Here is a 21,282-nt window from a genome sequence, read left to right as displayed (position 1 = left end):
TGAACAGTGGTTCTGCAAGTGCCTGCTTTATTGTTTGATGAACTGTCAGTATGTCTCTCTCATCTCGTGGGCCCCAGCGTGGGCGGTGCTGACAGGTCTCGTGTGGGCAGCCCGTGGATCTGCTGTCTTTTTGAGCTCCTCACTCACGGTCGCCTCTTCAACCTGTGCACGGTGGCTTCCTTGTGCTCCAGGAGTACTCATGAATGCAGGAAATGAATGGGTTTAATATCCCGATTTCCAGCCAAAGTTTACGTTGAAACCCAAAGGCAAACATTGAACGTTATGCCCCATCTTCCCTTTTGAAAAACAAGTGCTTTGAGTCCTTCAGCACATTTTGCATTCCTTTCCACGGCTCCCAGCAAATGCCAGCCCCTCTCCTGTTCAATTAGCGGCCGCCACTTAAAGTTCTTCCAGTGGCATCTGCATAATCATTGCCCAGAGATGCTTTGTATCCGGGAAGCCTGCCAAGGAATAAACCTTGAAGCAAAAGAGTATTAAATTAGTTATCTAGTTAGAGCTTTTGGAATGAGTTCCTGATGGTGTACCAAGTCTGAAGCCGAGGCTGTTGGAGAGTCTGTTTGCTGTGGTTTGGGTTTGAAGAGAGAAAATTAAAAAAAGTTTCTCAACAACAAAGCCCTCCAACACATCCAGGCCTCTGGTTCTGAAGTTCTCCAGGTGACATGCTTTGTTTCTTTAATCCACACTCATTTGGATGCCCCGGCCCCGTGTTTGTCCTTGCTCAGTGCGACCGCTGGATGGTGGGGGCGGAGTTTGATGTCTTCATCCTGGAGCTGAGCCTGTGAGCTTCTTTTCTCCAAGGAGACACCACCTTTCAGTAGCATTTCCATCTACAGACACCTCTCTCCCTGGACAGGAAGTAGCGCACATTGGTTTCTCCAGCTGGGAGCAGTAAGATGAGGGAAGGGGGAAACTTCTCCACACGGAATACTTGGAGTCATAGACTTCCGAGAAGCCCAAATACAGGTAATCTCACTTTCGTACTTTTTGTGGTCCTAGACTGAGACGAGGAGCTCCATTTTTAACTGTAATCGTTATCATCGTTTGCCTAGGGAGTCACTTGTCCATCTCGGCTCCTTCCCTGCGGGCTGTTCTCCGAGATTTGACCCTGGGCTCGCCCAGTGCTCACCTCACCTTCATCCTGTTGCCCTCAGCTTCTGTGGTTCCGTTATCAGCCCCGGTGGGTACGGCAGGTCAGCGTTTTTCTCCGGTTGCTTCCTTTTCTTATCTTTCCCAGCTGACTGTAAGTTGACCCATTTCCAATAGTTGGACCATATTTTACTTATAACAACATGGATCAACCTAATCTGTAGTGTGTTTCTTCCCCCCACACAGTATTGATCCCACCACACAGAAAGATGGCATTTTTTCCAAACAAGAGCCGTAGCTCACGGAGGCCCGTGTAGTGGGCAGTGTGGCCCCGTGCGGACGAGCCGTCTTGCTCTGGTGATTGTCGCCTCACTCGGTGGGGCCCGGGAGTCCCCGCAGAGATGTCGGTACATGTTGATTCTGACAGGCGGGCTTGGCCATCAGGAGTGTCACCCTGGGGGTTTTCTGCTGCCGTCTTTCCTGGCTGTGCCATCGGTTATGAGCTGTCCTCAGCCCAGGGGTTAGGGAACGTGATGTGCGACCCCCGAAGGTGGCCTCCGACTTCCACTGCGTGCTTGGCAGGAAAACGGGTCTAGTTATGGATTCTTTTGGGGCAGATAGTCAACCACTTGGGGTAGAAGGCAGGTGCAGGGAGCTCAGATTAAAGGACTGGGATTGGGTCGGATCCACGTTCCTCTATCCTTCATTCCACCTCCGTGTCAGGGGTAGCTGGGCTCCTGGGGTAGGACACTTCCAGAGGCACCCAGCGGTCACTGTCGGGCTCTTGGGGTGGCCCTGGGTGGGAACTCAGCTTTCTCTTGTTTTACCAAAGATTCTGCTGCTGCTGTTCTGCCTCATTGCCTGATGTTTTTACCAGACATTTTCTCACGCTCTTAGGTAGTGATTCCTTTTTTGGTGAGCACAAAGCAACAACCCATCCCACACCACCTCCAAGTGGAGAGGTTGGGGTTTTCCGTGGACACCGTACACCCTTCCCAGTGGCCCACAGCTCTGTGACTGACAGACTGGTTGGCCCTGTGGGGTGGGAATCGCTAGGGTGTTCAGTTGTGTTTGACACTTCCCTTGAGTGAGCTCCGAGCGAGAACACAGAATGGTTCTGTTTTGCCTGTTTATGAGGCCCTGGGTGTGTGTGTGTGGGGGTGGGGTGGGGGTTGGGTGGAGGGTGACAAAAGGCCTTCGTGACCATCTGTTGCACGTAGCAGCAGTGTGCCTGGGAGAAATGTGAGGTGTGTCCATTCCAATTCCGCCAACCCATCAACTCGAGTGGGCAAGCATTGTTATCCATACAAGACCACCTTTCTTGTCTTTGCCAGCTTAATCCATCTGCAGGCTGCTCTCCAGGCCGCACCAAAGGGCTCTGTAAAAATGCCCACAAGCCTGGGACGGTGCGGTTTGGTGCCGTAAAGGGGAGGATGCACAGCCCTCCCGTCCCAACAGCAAATTCAAGGGCACGGCCTTGGAAGGCAGCAGGGCCAGAGATGAAGTGCAGCCCGGGTTTGACAAGCAGCTGCTTGGAAGTCCCTGCTCCTCCTGCCACCCTCTGGGCCATCAGGATCCTTCTGTCCAGAAAGTGCCTTACCTTGCCCGGGGAAGAGAGAGGACTGGGGAGAGGAGGGGGAGCTTTTAGATCAGCCCTGAAGTTACTATCAAAACATTCACAATAATTTTCCGGACCCGAGGATGTCCGTCCTGAGCCCTTGTGTGTGGTTCTAAGCCGCATCCTCACTGCTGGCAGAGAGCTCGATGGTGCCCTGGGTTCTGGTGGTGCCTCCCCTCGCTTGCCGGTAACTGATCCTTTCCTGGCAGCCTGACCAGCGGGGTTCTGCTCCTCCAGGGGCTCCAGGGTTCGCCATGGCAGCTCCCGGGCAGCTTCGTTCCCCGTTCCTGTCCTTTATGCAAGTGCTCATGATCAGGGCCCAGAAGGGAAGGTGTCAGGACAGTAACTGCAGTTGTTCCTTGTCTTGTTGGAGGACCTGGGGGACCTACCTTGTGATGTCACCCTCTTCCTTCCCAGAGCAGCTCCCTCCCCCTGGGCGGGGCGGACCTCGGCCTGCTCTCCGCCTGCTGTCACCAGCACACCGTTTCTTCCCCTACCTGGTCAGGGTGGCCCCTACAGAATGGTTTCATCTGGTCACCGAGAACCACTCTTCAGCCTCTCCGAACGATGTCATTAGGAAGTTGGATTTTGATTTTTGAAAGTTACGTCGTCTCAAGGAGTATGAGATCTGGCAGATGGAAATAACCAGAATGGAAACAGCTGCCCGACCCACCCACTTTTTCCCGCTTGGCCATGCCTCCCCCCCCCCCCAGCACGAGAGATGAAGCAAGGATGGACTCGATGGCTGGCCCTGCTGAGGATTGCAGCAGCACCTGCTATTCCTCTCCTGGTAACCTACGTGGGTTCCCAGCGGCTGCATTGGGTACATGGTGTGTGTGGTCCGATGTATTTGTTTCTAGCTTCCTCCTGCACCCATGCCCCCTCCATCCTGGCCAGGATCAGGGGCAGCGCCAGCTCCCCAGGCACTTCCACATCTGTCACCCAGGGGAGGGGCAGGCACGCCACTCATCCACACTCTAGCGAACCCGGTTCTCCTTCCCCAGCCTCCTCCTCCAGGGAACCCCCCCTCCCCCCACCTGACACAGTTTCAAGGAGAAAGCTGCCTGGGGTCTCTGGGGTCTTGGTGTGGCCGGGGTGGTGCTGTTTTGCTGAAATCTCAGGAATCCTGCTTTGAGCTTAGGGAGGTGGCTCTCAGGGCTGGGGTGCCCGGCGTCCTGGGCATTTCTCAGGGGCCTCCCTCCTCCCTCCGCTGCGGGGTAGTTATCTAATAAATAGTAACCTTCAGCAGAGAGCTGAAAGCTGTTCTCCGGAGCCATTTTTCCTTTTTTTCCAACTTGAACGTTGTCAAATGTTACTGCCGGGTCCCTTTCGCTGAACTTTCTTGGAATCTTCCCAATCCTACTCTGTCCTTCCAGGAGTGAGGTTTCTCTTCCATAGAGATGGTTCCCTGGCATTTCCTTTGTTCCTCTCCTAGCTCACTCCTCCGAGGAGCCTTAACGTGGAAAAAGAAAGGGTTACACATGCAGATGACTATTGACTCTATAACCTTGCGTAGCTTGTGTTGCTTCAGATAACAGGCTTATGATCTAGTTTGTTCCACTGGACCGTTGTCCCGCGACTTCATTCAGTATTTGGATGCTTTCCTTGGTCTGTGTTTTATACAATGTCGTGCATTGTGGTATCCTCCGAACCACTTGACACTGAACAGGTTTCAAGTCCAAAGGATGTACAGACAGGTCCACCGCTTAGACACCAGTTGGTTCTGAAGGTGTGTGGGTTCCGCCCACAGAGGCCTGGCCTCCAGCGCAGCTGAAATCTGGGGTTGGGTCCGCCAGGGCTGGTTGGCTGCTGTTCTTTCTAGGGCTGACCTGGAGAGGTAGCCACCTGACAGGCTGTTGCTGTGAGCAATGCATTCCGGGTTGGGACTTGGGATCCTGAGTGGCCACCTTACAAATGGAAGCCCTGTCTCTCTATTACTGACTTGTAAGAGGAGAGAGAGAGAGTGGGGAGTTCGTAGGACATTCCCTAAGTGGGGAAATGGTTTATCCATGTTCATTGTCAACTCGGCTTTGTTATACACTCCCTCTCAATTTAATAATATTAAAAGCCTTAAGTAAAACTATGCATGCTATTCGATGTGCTTTTTTTATATCAGTCAATAAGCTTGTGCTTGGCAGTTTTGTACACAGGTATGCAGTGTATAAAACTGACTTTTTGACAGTATTGTTTGCACTGTTTCCTATCTGTTTTTATAACGTCTTATTTCGATACTGGCCCTAGTTGCCTATTGTGTATGTTCTCACTGCCCGTGTCATGGCTGTGAAATGTTTCATTTGTGCCTTTACAAATGTGAGATCTTTATTCTAACCTTTTTTTTTTTTTATATAAAAGATATCTATGATTGACATATTGCAATAAACTTTTTTCCCCCCCAGAGAAAAACAGTTGCGTTTTCTCTCTTCTGAACTGTGTGTGTTTGCTATTGTTGAAAGGGTTATTTTCTCAGGGACAAAGGCCTGGGAACATCTCCTTTTCGGTTTGCTAACACCCATTTATTTCTACTCACATTTTATTCCTGTATAACGTGATCATACTAAAGAATTAGTTTGCCATTTCCAGAGTGGTCACTGTTGGAAAAAACATCTGAATGGGATGATCGCTAGGCAGATGGAGTGAAGACGACACGGAATCTGACCCTCCTCACCAATGCTGTGATGACCCTCATGGGGCGCCAGGTCCCTTCCCCCAACTGCCATTCACTCAGGCCCCAAGCGTGCACCTGCAGAAGACAGGCACCAGGCTGCCAGACAAGACCCAACCTGTAGTTTTTGTCTGTCGATGTTACTAAGATGAGTTATTAACAACTCATCGCTAGCTCTAAGGCGGCGGCCCCTCCCTTATCATTTCCAGCCCATCAGCTGCCGTACGTACACGATGAAGCCGTGGTGGTGAGGGCCAACCCCGTGGGGCTTTGATACAGATCAGGGCAACAGCACCTTGGCGGGGAGTAACCCATGTGCAGCCCTGGCACCAGGCCAGTTCCTGTTCACCTACATAGGTCCCAGTGTGGTTCACGCGATGAAAATGAGGATAACGTAAGCGAGGGTGAAAGGAGACGGCAAATGTCTCGTTAAACGTACAAATCTCTGTATATGTTGATTGTGACAACAAAACGATAGTTCTTGAAAGAAAAGCCACATACTATTTTTAAAAGACAAAATGTCAATGAAAATGGAGAGAAGTCCTGTAGATGGCAAGATAATAGGTACACACACTAATATGTTTTCTCTCTCATGGACGGGGTAAATAGACTGTTTATTTTCTTTGGTTGATAAACAGAAAAAGTGGTTTTATATAATTCAGAAAACACTAGTAGACCTCTAGCTCCAAACAGAGCTGGAGAAGGAACTTCTTTTTTTTTTTAATGTAAAAGAATAAAAGAAAAATACTAAATACAAATATGCAGTAAAATGACAAAAACGGGCTCAAACATGCCCACTTTGAGATTTCACTTTTTATTTTCTTTAATAAAAATAAATGGGGAGAACTTAGACTTACCAGTTATGAAACATAATAGAAGAAAAGCTCATTCATAGTAGCTATAGAAACATTAAATCTAGGTGTTAAGGGGAATGTGTAGGACCTACACAAACATAACTAAGCCCTTCTGAGGCAAAACAGACAAATTGGTAAGCACTATATTCTTGGATAGAGGAGATCATTTCTCTGTGTTTCGCTGACTCCAAAGCAATCCTCATATCACAACAGCATTTTTGGAGATGGGAGATGGGGCAAGGCCAAGAGAGGACTCCCAAGTACTTGGGAGGGTTAAACATAGGATAATGGTTAGAAAAATCCAAGAGAACACAAGAGATTAATTAGCTCCAGTGGATACTAAGTTTTAGAGTGCAACAAAAATTAAGAATATTTCACTGGCAAATCAATGGGATGATTTAGTATAGAAATAAGCCGACGTCTTAAGGGAATGAGAACATTTCAATTCAGCAGGGGGGAAAAACCCATTCAATAAATGATGCTAGCATAAGTAGCTAGCAACTGTGAACATTAAAAATTTTTAAATAGTACCATCAGATTTCTATTAGCACAATTCCAGATAGATCAAATACATTTAAAAAATGGCTTTAGCCGAAACCAGTTTGGCTCAATGGTAGAGCGTTGGTCTGCGGGCTGAAAGGTCCCGGGTTCGATTCTGATCAAAGGCATATACATTGGTTGCGGGCAACATCCCCGGTAGGGGGTGTGCAGGAGGCGGCTGGTCGATGTTTCTCTCTCATCGACGTTTCTAGCTCTCTATCCCTCTCCCTTCCTCTCTGTAAAAAAATCAATAAAATATATTCTAAAAAATAAAATAAAAAATAGCTTTCTTTCTTTTCTTCATTTAAAAATGCAAACAAGCTACCACAGGAGCTAATCTGTTGTGTTCTCTTAGATTTTTCTACTTGGGTCATGGAAAACAAAGTGAATGGCCCTGGCTGGTGTTACTCTGTGCTTGAGCATCATCCCAGGCACCTAAAGGCCACTCGTCCAATTCTGGGTCAGGCACATGCCCGGGTTGTGGGCTCAATCCCCAGGAGGGGGCATGCAGGAGGCAGCCAAATGATGTTTTTCTTTTACACTGATGTTTTTCCCTCTCTTTCTAATCAATAAAAACATTTTTTAAAAATAAAGTTAATGGACAACTAGAGAAATCATTGTCAGCACAGGACAAAGAACGAATATCTCAAAACACATTGAGCTCTTATAAATTATAATGAAAGACATGCATAGCAAAATCAGCAACTGCCATAAAAAACAACTCAGAGAAGAAACACAATTCCTAGGTGGATTAGGAAGTACCCAATCCCCTTAATAAATGCATATAAAATAAAGTATTTCACACAGTAAATAGGCAAAAAAAAGTTTTTAATAGTACTGTGTTAGGAGGGTAGAGGAAAACAAATACTACAAATATTATATCCTACTGACAACTGATAAGTTTTTTTAGAAAGAAAATGTGGCAACAAATACTCCAAAAGTTTATATGGAATCATTAAAGACCCTGAATAGTTGCAGCAATCTTGGGAAAGAAGAACAAATAGGAGAGATCACAATACCAGATATCAAACCACAATACAAAGCCATTATAACCAAAACAGTCTGGTACTAGCACAAGAACAGGCATATAAATGAATGGAATAGAACAGAGACCCCCAACATTGACCCACACCATTACGGTCAATTAATATTTGACAAAAGAGGCCATAACATACAATAAACACAGTTTCTTCAACAAATGATACTGGGAAAAGTAGACAGACACATGCAAAAAGATGAAATTAAACCAACTTGCCCCATACAAAAAAATAAACTCAAGATGGATGAAAGACTTACATGTAAGGCATGAAACCATAAAAATCTTAGAGGAGAACACAGGCAGTAAAATCTCAGCAATCTCACATAGCTATGTTTATGGGTACATTTCTTAGGGCAGTAGTCGGCAAACTCATTAGTCAACAGAGCCAAATATCAAAGGTACAACCATTAAAATTTCTTTTGAGAGTTAAATTTTTTAAACTTAAACTTCTTCTAATGCCACTTCTTCAAAAAGACTCCTCCAGGCCGTGGTATTTTGTGGAAGAGCCACACTCAAGGGGCCAAAGAGCCGCATGTGGCTCTCGAGCCCCAGTTTTGCCGACCACCGTCCTAGGGCAAAGGAAACTAAGGAGAAAAACAAATGGGACTACATCAAACTAAAAAGCTTCTGCACAGCAAAATGAAAAGGTAACCCACTGTATGGGAGAACATATTTGCCAATGATACATCTGATAAGGGGTTAAAGTATATAAAGTACTCGTACAATTCAACAAACAATCCAATTAGAAATGGGTTGAAGACCTGAATAAACATTTCTCCAAGAAGGACATACAGATGGCTTAGAATCCTAGAGACATCTGAAAAAATTCTTAGTCACTAACCATCAGAGAAATGCAAATTAAAACCACCTCACACCTGTCAGAATGAGACATCACCTTACACCTCATCAACGAATCAACAAACAAGTGCTGGCAAGCCTGTGGAGAAAAGGAAACACTGGCACACTGCTGATGGGGATGCAGATTGGTGCTGCCACTATGCAAAACAGTATGGCGTATGCTCAAAAAAATAAAGAGTGGAACTTCTGTTTGACTCAGTGATCCCAGTTCTGGGAATATATCCTGAAAACCCCAAAACAACAATCAAAGAATATACACACACCTATGTTCATAATTGCGTTATTTACAATAGTGAAGATTTGGAAACAGCCCAGGTGCCCATCAGTAGATGCATGGATAAAAAAGCTGTGGGACATTTACGCTGTGGAATACTATGCAGCTGTGAAAAAGAGGGGCCTCTTACCCTTTGGGACAGCATAGATGGACCTGGAAAATATTATGCTCACTGAAATAAGCCAATCAAAGAAAGACAAATAAATATCACATGATCTCACTTATTTGTGGAATTTAATGATCAAAATAAATTGACCAACAAAATAAGACCTGAAGCATGGAGGCATGGAACACACTGACATACCTTGATGTGGGGTTGGGGGGACGAGAAGAGAAAAACCAAAGAATTTATATGCTTATATGCATAGCCAGGGGACATGAACAATAGGGTCATGAAGACCTGGGAAGGGGGTGGGTAGGGGCTGGAAGAAGGGAGACAAAGGGGAGAGAGATGCGAGGTATCTGTAATACTATCAACAATAAAAAAATATTAAAATAAAATTATCAGTCTCCCCCTTCCCCCCCCCCCCCAAAAAAAATGTGGCCATATTTATTCCACATAAATATTTCCACTATTGGATTATGAAATCCCACGTCTAGGAATCTATCCCCCCAAGATGCTATCACACATCAGCAAAGTTATTAGTCTAAGATTGTTCAGTGTAGCATTGTTTATAACAGCAGCAAACTGGAAAAACCACAGGTCCATAACGAGGAGAACGGCTGAGCACATTACAACACAAACATTCTTCTGCCTCTAAAAAGAATGAGGCAAATCTGCAGAAGCTAAAATGGGAAGAGGTCCTTATTGTTGAGTCAGAAATTACAAAATACGTCAGTGCCATTCTGCCTTGGTTTCTCTAAATCTACTTATATGGAGATGGAAAAATTGGGACCACATATGCAAACTGTTCACAGTGGTTTCCTCTGGAGAGTGGGACTGGTTCAGATCCCTTTGCTTTATTTTAAATTTATTGAACAATTATGACTTTCATAAAACGCCAAGATGGTGGGCTAAGCTTCTTTTAGGCTTAGCTACAGAGTAAATTAGCTTTATTAAAACCCTAAACTCCCAGAGGCAGGACCATGCCTTCCTCATCTCTCCATACTCAAGAGCTGTCTTGCATACAGTAGGTGTTCAATAAACACCTTATTGCACTTGACTGGACAAGAGAATGCATCCTACCTGCTGGGCCCACTGTGTGCCGTGAACTGTGTGTGTGAGAGATGGGTGTGGGTGTGTGGAGATGAAGAAAAATAACATAGCAGATTCATGGCTGCTAAAACTATTTGCATGAGCGTGAATATAAAAAAGCTGGCATCGACTCCATCAGGCTTAAGGATTACCTAATGGGGGAGTTCCTCTTGGGATTACGGGAAACATCCCTGCGCCTGGCACAGGCCTGGTCCTGGGCCTGCTCTCTGCAGCAGTTGCTAACAAACACTCCCCAGGTTGCTACCTTCTGGGCTGTGGGGAAGCTGGATTCCTGCTGGCCTCGCGCTCCCGCTCGGGGAGAGACCAGTGTTTGCTCAACAACACTGAGTTGGTAAGGAAAAATTCTTTTCCTTCTTAAGCTTCCCTGGGAGTGTTTCCAGACAAGGAGAGGACTGCACAGACCAATGAACAGAAGGTGGAAAGTCTGCTTTCAGCCAGATGAGGAAACAGCCAAGAAAGAGAAGCACGTGGGAAACATCTGTATGCATGGAAGGGAGACCAGGCACCAGACCCAAGAATCAAAACAGACACAGGCTCCTCCCAGGGAGGGCCACCCAGCTCTCTTCATTGTACCTTTATCCTTCCCTCCCTTTTTTTTTAAATTCAACTATTTATTTTGCTTTGCGGTAAAAGATGTTTTCAATTACAAGTGACATTCAATATTGTATTAATTTCAGGTGTACAGTAGGGTGGTCAGCCATCTACCTGGCACCATACACAGCTATGGCAACATTATTGACTATATTCCTTATGCTGGACTCGGGGAGCTATGCAGGCTGTCTTGCACATAGTAGGTCTTCACTAAATATCTCATTGCACTTGACTGGACAAGAGAATGTGTCCCACTTACTGGCCTCACTGTGTGCCATGAACTGTGGGAGATGCATGTGGGCGTGGGGACAAGAGGAAAAGTGACAGCCGTCAAGAGAGGAACCTGGCATCCCCATGACCTTGGTAACCGCCACTTGGCACTCAGTCTCTTCACCTTTTTCACAGGCACCCTTTTTCCCTCCCTGCATCTTCCCTCTTTCTTCCTCCAAAGGCACTGAACCCCGAAAGCAACTCCAGGCTAAAGAGGCCACCTGATCCACCTCCGAGGGGAGGCCTGGCTCACTAGCTGACACAGAACAGGGGTGACCTCCACTCCATGATGGGGGCCCCCCACCTCTCAGAAATCCTTCCCGCTGACAAAAGGAAACACAAACTTCAAATACCATTCCCTTTTTTATTCTCTTTCATCATTCAGGTTTGCTCACATTATAATAACAGGCATGAAGAGAAAGACATAATCACAGTTTTCAAAACTCAACCTGTCCCAAGTATCATACATGAAATCATGCCATCCTCTCTTAGGAGGGAAAGCATTAAAAAACGACTGTGACCTGACGGTTAAAATTAAGACCAATCCCACGAGTGCCATGTGTTAAGGTTGAAGTGCACATAGTGTTTTCATGGCAATGACTTTACAGAAATGCAGGCGTGATGTATCTGATTGGAAATATTCAAATACTCGAAGGTTTCTGCATGAGCACTTTAAATAACAACTGCCACACTGGCATCGTTTCAGTGGCTTTCAATTTCCTGTTTGATCTCAGAAATGTACGGATGATCTTTGCCGTGAGCCACTTCCATGATCGCCAAGGCCTAAGAGAGAGAGACAAAGGGGGGGTAGAGGGTAAGAGCCCAAAGCCCATCCCCCGCTCCTGCACCGACTTTAATTCAGCTGGATTCTCTGCGTTAAGGGCAAGAGGCAAACTTGCTTTCAGAGTCTGCGCTCTGCTCCAGCATCTGCTCCAAAAGGGGGGAGAAAGAAAAAAAAAAAAAAAAAAAGGCCCTGGCAGGGTGGCTCAGTAGGTTGGAACGACATCTGGTACACCAAAAGGTTGTGTGTTCATTCCTGGTCAGGCCACATACCTAGGTTTCAGGTTCGATCCCAGGTAGGGGCACACAGGGGAGACAACTGATGGATGTTTCTCTCTCCGTCTCCTTTCCTCTCTCTCTGAAATAAATAAAAATATATCCTCAGGCCCTAGCTGGTTCAGCTCAGTGGATAGAGCATCAGCCTGAAGACTGAAGGGTCCTGGGTTCTGGTCAAGGGCACATGCCCAGGTTGCAGGCTCCATCCCCAGTGTGGGGTGTGCAGGAGGCAGCCGATTTGTGATTCTCATCACTGGTGTTTCTCTCTCTCTCTTCCTCTTTCTTCCTCTCTGAAATCAATAAAAATTTTTTTTAAATTTAGAAACAAATATATCCTCTGGTGAGGATTTTGAAAAAGGACAAGATTAGCTAGTAACCAAAGAGTCACCCAGTTTCTACCACTGCAATAGCTGAAGAAACCAGAGAGAGAAACTGATTACATGACATTTTTTACCCTAATAATCTAAGATTTGAGTAAAAAAAATGCTTTAGGGATGGATTTGGCTACGGTCAACCAAGTAAACAGCTCTGCTGGAACAGAAAAGTCACAGTGAACTTTACCTCAAACTTGTTTGATGTTAAGGTTACATTACTGATCTACAAGACACGACTAAGCCATTTTTCCCTTTCAAAGAGTGCATGCTTTCCTCTTAATACATATTCTTAAACAAAAACACCTAAAAAATCGCTGCAGGTTTCATTTTTGGAAGTTAGAGAGAACATATTAAATAAGGTTCTTTTAGAGTGAAGAGCAATAAAGCGAAGTTTCCACTGGCTCCGTTGCTTCCTAGCTGTGTGACCTCGGGCAATTGACTTCACCACTCTGTGCCTCTCAGAGTGAATACACATCGCGTGTTTGGAATAGTGCCCGGCATATAGAAAGTACGTACTGAATAAGAATTTATTTTGCTCCTTTGAACTCAACCATATGACTCACAGAAATACTCAAATGACTCCCATCCTCCCAAGCGGGGTTGCTGATGGCCTGTGACTATGACAGCATTCTTTCTGCTGTGCCCCTCTGTTCCCAGGTCTCACACCCACAGGAGGCAGGCCAGGGAAGAGGGCAGGTCTTCAGAATCACCTACCCTGTTTCCCCGAAAATAAGACAGTGTCTTATATTAGTTTTTTCACCCAAAGTTGCGCTAGGTCTTATTTTCAGGGGATATCTTGTCTTTCCATGCGCTAGGTCTTATTTTCGGAGGATGTCTTATTTTTGGGGAAACACGTTATTAGATGCCTCTGCATTCCTTTCATGACTCACATTCCTTGCTCAAATCTACCCTACCCTTCTTTCACTTCGTACTTAATTACCTACCAGCCCACTGCAATGGTGACCTCACAGGTTAATTCTCTCTCTCCACCCAAGTAACGAAGGCAATAAACAGATTTACTGGTTTAAAAAAAGGAAAATGTTATAGTTAACTCACGTTCCTGGCCTGGCGGGGCCCTGACCGTCGCATGTGGGATTCAGACCTCACCACGATGGTCCCCAATAGCCTGGGAAGGTTTAGGGAATCTGGAGGCCTGGGCATCCAGGCTAGCCGGTGGCCTCAACTTTTACAAACATTCTCTGACAGAGGTCAACAGGCTGGTTCCAAAGGTTACGTGTTACCAACTGTTCACTTCGACATCAACGGCGAGGAGCGTGGACGAGTACAGCCACACTGCTGGGAGGTGAGGGCCAGGACTCGGCCTCCCCAGGGAGCACTGGGTGGCCGGCGGATGCGGCCAGGGGCCTGGTTTCCCTGCGTGCCTGTCACAATAGGAGTGGAGGCAGCTGAAGCCTTCGACTCAGAACGGCCCGTTTAAAATCAAGGCCCCAGCATGTACCCGAGGCTAATTACTTAACCCGTTCGCATTTCAATTTCCTCATCAGAAAAAGCTCATTTTTGTGAGAATTAAAAGCCACATGTCAGGGTCCCGGCTGCCCACGGGCACGGAACAGGCAGCGTGGCCTCCCAGGTGTGGGCTGAGCCTCCCACCCGGGCCGACCCCTCTCCCCACAGGAGGGCCTGGACGCCAACTAGCAAAGGCTCAACAACTCCACCGCCATCTGCTGAGCCCACCCCTCCCACTGCCAAGGCCGGAGGGGGCCAGGGGCCTCTCGAGGGAGGGAGAAAGGAGAACGGGGGAGTGGGGAGAAGGGTACGGAGAAGGCAGCCTCGGGTCTCAGACGTACCTTCCGCAGGGCTTTCTCACCGGCAGCTCTGTTCTCCAGGCCCAGGTACAGCCTGCCCAGCTTCAGCCACATGGAGGCCACGTTCAGGGAGTACCGTGGGTAGTGCTTGCTGGAAGGGGAGAAAAGACAACAGGCCAGCTTGTCAGAGGCTGCCGGGCAGCCCACAGGCCGGGCGCCGTCTGCGTGGCTGCTGATGCCACACCCACGGAAGCCACCCCCCTCCCACCCCACAGGTGTGGCCGGAGCCTGTGGATGGTCAGCCCCAAGGGATCACCTGGAGGCACTTCATGGAATTCCGTTTGTGTGTCTCTGAAAAGCTACATAAAAACTGCAGGAGAAATCCTACACAAAAATAGTTACAAACAAGGCATTCAATCCTCATCAGATTTTGTTTTAGGTGCACCCAAAACAGGGCGTTGGGAAACCATCTTTTTGGGTAAATTCCCTATAATGGGGCATTAGGCCTCTCCCTCCTACTTGCCCACCCCCATTAAAGAGATAGTATACTTAAAGACATACACACACTGATATGCCTCAAGGCCCCAGCTTGGTATCACAGTCTATGATACCAGTTGGTTTAGCAAAACTATAAGCTCTGAAGTCAGGAGAATGCCTCCCGTTTCCTCTAGATCTTCTTCCTCTGTTGTCTGGTAGAGAGCTTTATACATACACAGTGGGCACTGCCATCTGGTTTTAACTGATGGCTGACTGACAGGTGGGGCTGGCCTAGGAGAGAGCCCTCTTCCTGGGAACAGAGACTGGCAGGTGGCTCCTGGGCGAGAGGATGGGTGCTGGGGTGTGTGTAGGTGTTTCTTTACGGGTACCCTCAAAATTCATCCAAAATACACGCATTCTGACTATATTCCTAGGCAGGATCCAGGCCCTGGGGCAATGCTGTCCCCTGCATCCCCATCCTCCTAATTGCCTCTAGAAGATGAGGACTGGGATTCACTAAGCTCAGGAAGAATCCAGAACAGCCAGTTCCTGCTGGGAGAGAAACTGCAAGGCTGAGATGATCTTATTCCTTCTCCTCCTCCTCCTCCTCCTCCTCCTCCTCCTCCTCCCTCCAGATCTCACAGAGGAAAGTGTGCATGAAACCACAGGACTTTCTCGTCCGCTGGCGAAAGGATAGGCTTTGAGATTATCCCCGATGTAGCAAATTCTAAGAGCAGATTTTAGGAGCTGCTTCTTCCCCTTGGGCTCCCCCTGCTGGCTAATCAGGGCAATGAGGGGGAGGTAGAGGGTCAGCAGGGCAGCGAACATTCAGACCAGACACCAATGTCACAGTCCCTCGGCTCAGAACTCAGAACGTGAATGGAGGGCTTCTCACATTCTCGAGAAACACCTGGGGTGCTTCGGGGGCACAGGGATTTCAGGGCCAGGGCCCAGGTTCTGACCCACTTGGTCCTGAGGGGATCGTGGCCATGCAAACGAGAAACGTGCTTAACAAGCACCCCAGGGATCTGACCCAGGCCACGCCAGCCCTGGAGTGGCTGGTCAGAGGCAGAGGACAGTGCCACGGCCTCCATCTGTCACCCACGCTAAGGGTTAACAACCCCTCCACAGGGAACTTCCCCGTGGCTGAGAGTCATTATCACCATACGGTAAGACCCAGCTTGATCGCTTCAAACCGAGGCGGGATATTGAATAACCACAGCCAATCCAATGGCCCCGAAGTTTCCTCGGCATCCTGGGCTGCAGTTTAGGAAAACACGAGGGGAGAAGGTGGAAAATGATGAAAAGAAACAAACAGGTGGGTTTTAAATACTGGCCTGAAACAGCTACCATAGATGGCATCTGGCGAGGTCCCAGGACTCCATCTAGCGCCAGCAATCCCTGCAAAACCTCTACCTGCCATCCTACCTGTCTCTTCCCGATGGTGGAGGGGACAGGCAGGACCCAGGGAGCAGCACCCTGCCCCTGTACCTCCGGATGTGGGTGCAGAGAAGAGAAAGCTGGTCTGGGCCTGCTCCAGCGCTCGACAGTGAGGAGGCAAAACGGCCTAGGTACGCACACCACCAGCCTCCGTTCCGTGCGGAGGTGGTCGGCATGGCCGTGGCAATCACCTGTAGGGCTTAATGATTTTCTGTCCGTATCGCAGAGCTCCTTCCCAGTCCTGGGTGTACAGGCAGACGCCCATGGCTTGGTACATCATGTGTAGCATGTACACGTTACTGTCCTCAAACACCGAGCTCATCTTCTCCTGGCTGAGCTCGCAGATCTCCAGCAGCTCGCTAGGGGGTGCTGTGGGGTCAAGGAAAGCACTGGCCGGCAGGCTGGGTCTGAGTTGTTTTGTCCACTCCACCCGTTCCCGCTCCCTCTGAAAAGGTCCATTACAGAAAGCCACCCAAAAGTGAAAGGAATCACTTTTTTTTTTTCTTGAAGAAACAAATGGGGCAATCTGAACACCTCAACTGCTAAAACACAACAGAAGAACTTCAGCCACTGGCGACAGACCCTCCCTCAGATCAGCTGTACACAATACTGATTAGACTCACCAACCTGCAGCCTCCTCGTTAAATGGAAATCCTCAAGGCTGAGCTGAAGCATTTTTAAGGAAGAAGTCCCCACCCTGGGAAAGTTCTTTCTCACGCTGAGAAATAGACGTGCCTTTTTCCAATTTCCTTGCACTTGGACTGAGTGCTTCCCGTAGTATAAATCTCATGCCTTTTCAACTCCCAAGACAATGTTTTAGGAATATGGGTTGTGGTGGCCAGCAGACACGGGGCAGAATCCTGGGTCTGTTGGGGAGCTGCGTCCTCGGGGCAAATGATCTGTCTCTAATACAGGGTGATGACCAGGTGAGGCAACAGAAGCAAAGCCTGTGCCCAAAGTAACGCGCCCCCAAAATGAGCGCCTTCAAAGAACCGTTCTCTGTAGTTTTAGACAATAACATGTCCACCACATTGAGCTCCTGACCAAACTAGCCAAAGAGAAATAAGATCGACATCAGAAACTGAGGTGGTTGACCCCAAGTCATGGGTGGTGCGTGGGCCTCCACCCATTTACGGGGGGACAGTCTTCCTCCGACATCCAGCACCTTCTGCCCATCCACTGCTCCTCTGCCCGCCTCTCCAGCCCCTCCCGCAGGCACTCCCCACAGCCGCCAAGGATATACTTGTAGTGCTTGGCCCTCCGGAACTCCTCGATGACGTTGCGCGCGTACCGGACCATGTCCCGGACGGCCTCGGCCTTGGGGGGGTCGTTGAGCTTCCGGATTTTCACCTTGGCCTTATCCTGAGGGGAATGTCCACAATGCAAGGCGCCACCTCCCCCGGAAACCACCCGGATGGGGAAACCTCAGGAACGGGGCATTCGCCCAGGCAGAGGGGCGGGCCTGCCCATTCGAAAGTTACCAAAGGATAAAGGGGATCAGGTGGTGGATCGAAGAGAAATGCAACACACCTTTACCTTTTTACAAAAAAACAAACAAACAAAAACAAACCAAAAACCCAAAATATTTTCTAGAATCTAGACAATCCTCACCTGGGCGGGACACCCAGAACACGTGTGTCCAGATATGAACAAAGCAAGAGACTAGAATGAGGAGGGGCGGCGTCATGGACGGAATAACCGGGGCAAAGCAGAGCCAACCCCTACGCCCTCGGAACAGGCTGGGAGCCTGGAAGCTGTGCTCACGAGCTGTCCCCTCCCCTCCCCCCGTCTCTTCTGTGCAGTCCTTTCTTTTCCAGGAAACACCTGGGCACAGGCGTCTCTCATTTGCGCGGTGCCATGGAAACGTCGTCGTCATTGGGTTTGGACAGAGACCCGGTCTGACCGGATTCCCGTGGGCTGACTCAGGAGGAGCACTGACAGGGCAGAAGCCCGGTCGGCGGAGACCCCCGGGTCACAGGGGGCGCTGGTGTGGCAGAGAGGCCCGGACGCACAGAGCCCGGGGACACCTCTGGCCCGGCGTCCTCGGGGGCTCACCTTGTCCTTGGTGGTGCACTCCCGGCACTCGCAGGTGAAGAAGTAAGAGTCTCGCAGCCGGTCGTTCCTGTCTTCTGTGGGATACAGGAGGTCAATGTAGCTGGTGAACACCTAAGGGGGTCCAGAAAGTGCCCGTTGCAGCCGGCCACAGGCCCCCTCGCGCCTCGGCCTCCCTGCGGCTCTGCCAGCGTCCGCGGAGGCGTCCTTGCGGGGACAGACGCAGAGGGCGGCCACGGTTCAGGATCCACGCACTTCAACGCCCAACCCCCCAGTGCCGTCCACCTGCTTTGGGGCGGGGGGGAGAAAGGGCGTCTTTTCCCGCCTCTCACAGAGTCAAGGAGCCCCTAACTTGTCTCCTGGGCAGAAGCAGAGCCCCTCGGAGCAAAAGGCTCCCCTCACCCCCCCGGGGACTGGCCCTGGGCTGTCCCTGCCCGGCCTCTCTCATTCCACAAGCTGACGGCTTTACTGCATTATTGATGTTTCCCCTTCTTCCATCTGCTGGTGAAGGAGCAAGGAGCTGGGCCCGGCAGGCTGGGACACGTGTGCACAGGTGGGACGCAGCTTCTTGGACCCTGGCGTGCTGCGGCCCTGCCAGCTGGGCCCGACGGAGAACCTGGAGAAGTCTCCCCTAGGGGCTCCTCGGGGCCTGCAGTCCTCGCTTTCCCTACCGGGGTCTGTGATGGAGTCTGGGAGCATGTGGAGGAGGCGGGCGGTGAACTGTCCGTGATCTCCTCCCAGGGACGGGACTCGCTGCTCATCCCACACCATCAGGCAAATGTCTGACTGCACAGATGGATGGCACAGAGCCGTCCGCGTGCCAGGAGCCTCGGGCACTGGCGGGCGGGCAGGGGGCAACTGCAGGGGCTGCCAAGCTCTTTCCACCCCAGAGTGCAGTCATGGGGACCTCGGGGCTCATTGATGCCCTGGGGAATGGACTCCTTTCCTCTGTGAAGGGCAAGTCGCCCCCAAATCAGTGCCTTCCCTCAAAGATGGTGACTGCATTGCAGATCTGGAAGAGTCCAGGAGGGCAAACCAACAGGAGTGAGGCCTGTTGGCCTCAGTGGCAGGAGCCTCCTGCCTCATTTCTTTACAATGATTGAGGGCCACATAGTGCAACAAGCAGAAGAGCCAGAAGATGGCGACAGAGGCCGCTCAGTGCCACTGCTCCAGTCTCCTCAGCCCACAGGAGCACCTGGCTGGGTGATGTCCATTCTCACCGCCTCAACCCAGTGGTCAGCAAACTCATTAGTCAACAGAGCCAAAACCAATAGTACAACGGTTGAAATTTCTTTTGAGAATCAAATTTTTTAAACTTAAACTTCTTCTGACACCACTTCTTCAAATTAGACTGGCCCAGGTCGTGGTATTTTGTGGAAGAGCCACACTCAAGGGGCCAAAGAGCTGCATGTGGCTCACAAGCCGCAGTTTGCAGACCACTTCTTTATCCAAAAAGGTACCTGCATGGTCTCCACAAGATATTCAGAAACCATGATACTGCGAGCCCAAGCTCAATACCCTTGTCATGATGAATTTAGCAAAGAACACCTAATTTCAGCTCTGGGTTAGCTGACAGCTGCCGAGAAGCCAAGGCCTTCATCGTTCAGCACACTGATCGCTGCGTTTCACGCTTAAAAACCCACACATGCTCCTTAAAGTGTGAAAGATTGTTAAGCTGAAGTCTAATCCAAAGTGGGTCATCATCATCCCTAACAACTGATTTGTTTCATTTTTGTGTCACGTACATCAGGACAGAGAGCCCGAGCAGTGGCCAAGCACTGGCCCCTGTCACGCCCCACAGGAAGGCGGGAGCTGCAGGTGCCTTCTGCCGAACTGCATCCCTAAAATGCGGACTCTCCCACGTTCAGGTGCGGACTTGAGAGGACCTGAAGGGCTGATATGTCATTTGGAGTTGTAACTTTTAAAAAAGTATTTTATCCTCACCTGAGGATATGTTTATTGACTTTAGAGAGAGGGAAATGGAGAGAGAGAGAGAGAGAGAGAGAGAGAGAGAGAGAGAGAGAGAGATACGTGAGAGAGAAACATCGATCACTTGACTCCTGTGTGTCCCAACCAACCTGGGATTGCACCCGAAACCTGTTTTGGTTTATGGGACCATTTTCCACCCAACTGAGCCACGTGGCCAGGGCTGAAGTTGTAACTCTTTAGCTACTGGGGTGCTATGTGTTCTTTTATTATAGGTAACAATGCTTTTGGCCTGTTGAGGGCAGAAAAATAGGCCAAAATTCACTAATTTAAAAAAAGCTCCAACTGCACTGTTTGGTGGTGGGAACACAGACTCCACAGGCAATCCGGAATTTCATTCTGCTCGCCTTGCCGCCTCCTTTCTCTGTAAATCTCCACGCGCCTCTGCGGGGAACTCCACTCACCGTGTTTCTTTCCTGTTTTCTCTTGGATGGAAACGGCAAGCACCAAGCGGGAGCCAAACGCATGGGACTCCAAGCCATAGGTCACAGCTCTGAACACTGACCCTGGGAGGCCTAAGGAGGACACGGTGGAACGGCCGGGACCCCTCCCAGCCCGTCTCCCCCAGAGAGTTCTCACCCTGCCTCTGGAAACAGCTGTCTGCCCGCCGCCCCAGCCGCCCACGCCTCGCACTCACCTCGTCTCCCGGGCTGATTTCCTGGACGGCTCTGACTTCCGCCAGGGTCCCCTTGTAGGTCACAATGACGTTGGGGCAGCAACTGTGATTCATCAATGCAACACTGTCAATCGGAAGAGAGAACCAACATGCTCAATGAGGGTGACAGACTGGGTCAGTGGTGGGCCAACTCATTAGTCAACAGAGCCAACTATCAATAGTACGACTGAAATTTCTTTGGAGAGCCAAATTTTTTAAACTTAAACTTCTTCTAATGCCACTTCTTCAAAATAGACTCGCCCAGGTATTTTGTGGAAGAGCCACACCCAAGGGGCCAAAGAGCCGCATGTGGCTCTCGAGCCCCAGTTTGCCGACCACGGGTCTAGGTAATCCTTGGCTACTTCCTTGCAAAGCTGCGGTAATTTGGTCTTTTCAGGACATTAACAGACAAACCTAAGAGCTGGCCATCAGATCCTAAGAGGTTTT

At 49.3% G+C, this 21,282-nt stretch overlaps 1 protein-coding gene across 1 annotated transcript in view; it reads right to left on the bottom strand.

Annotated features, from left to right (window-relative positions):
* Positions 1 to 11,379: 11,379 nt before the first annotated feature.
* Positions 11,380 to 21,282, bottom strand: part of SMYD2 (SET and MYND domain containing 2) — a 45,307-nt gene continuing 35,404 nt past the window's right edge. The window contains exons 7-12 of the mRNA XM_036442490.2: positions 20,818 to 20,920; positions 18,198 to 18,308; positions 17,384 to 17,504; positions 16,334 to 16,508; positions 14,268 to 14,376; positions 11,380 to 11,812 (exon numbers count right to left, since the gene is read on the bottom strand). Of these exons, the coding sequence (XP_036298383.1) occupies positions 11,732 to 11,812; positions 14,268 to 14,376; positions 16,334 to 16,508; positions 17,384 to 17,504; positions 18,198 to 18,308; positions 20,818 to 20,920 (700 nt within the window). The 3' untranslated portion in view covers positions 11,380 to 11,731. The remainder of the gene's footprint in view (positions 11,813 to 14,267; positions 14,377 to 16,333; positions 16,509 to 17,383; positions 17,505 to 18,197; positions 18,309 to 20,817; positions 20,921 to 21,282) is intronic.

The sequence above is a fragment of the Pipistrellus kuhlii genome, unplaced genomic scaffold (assembly GCF_014108245.1).
Source record: "Pipistrellus kuhlii isolate mPipKuh1 unplaced genomic scaffold, mPipKuh1.p scaffold_m20_p_18, whole genome shotgun sequence".
NCBI lineage: Eukaryota > Metazoa > Chordata > Mammalia > Chiroptera > Vespertilionidae > Pipistrellus > Pipistrellus kuhlii.
This window is presented reverse-complemented; position numbering and strand designations above follow the sequence as displayed.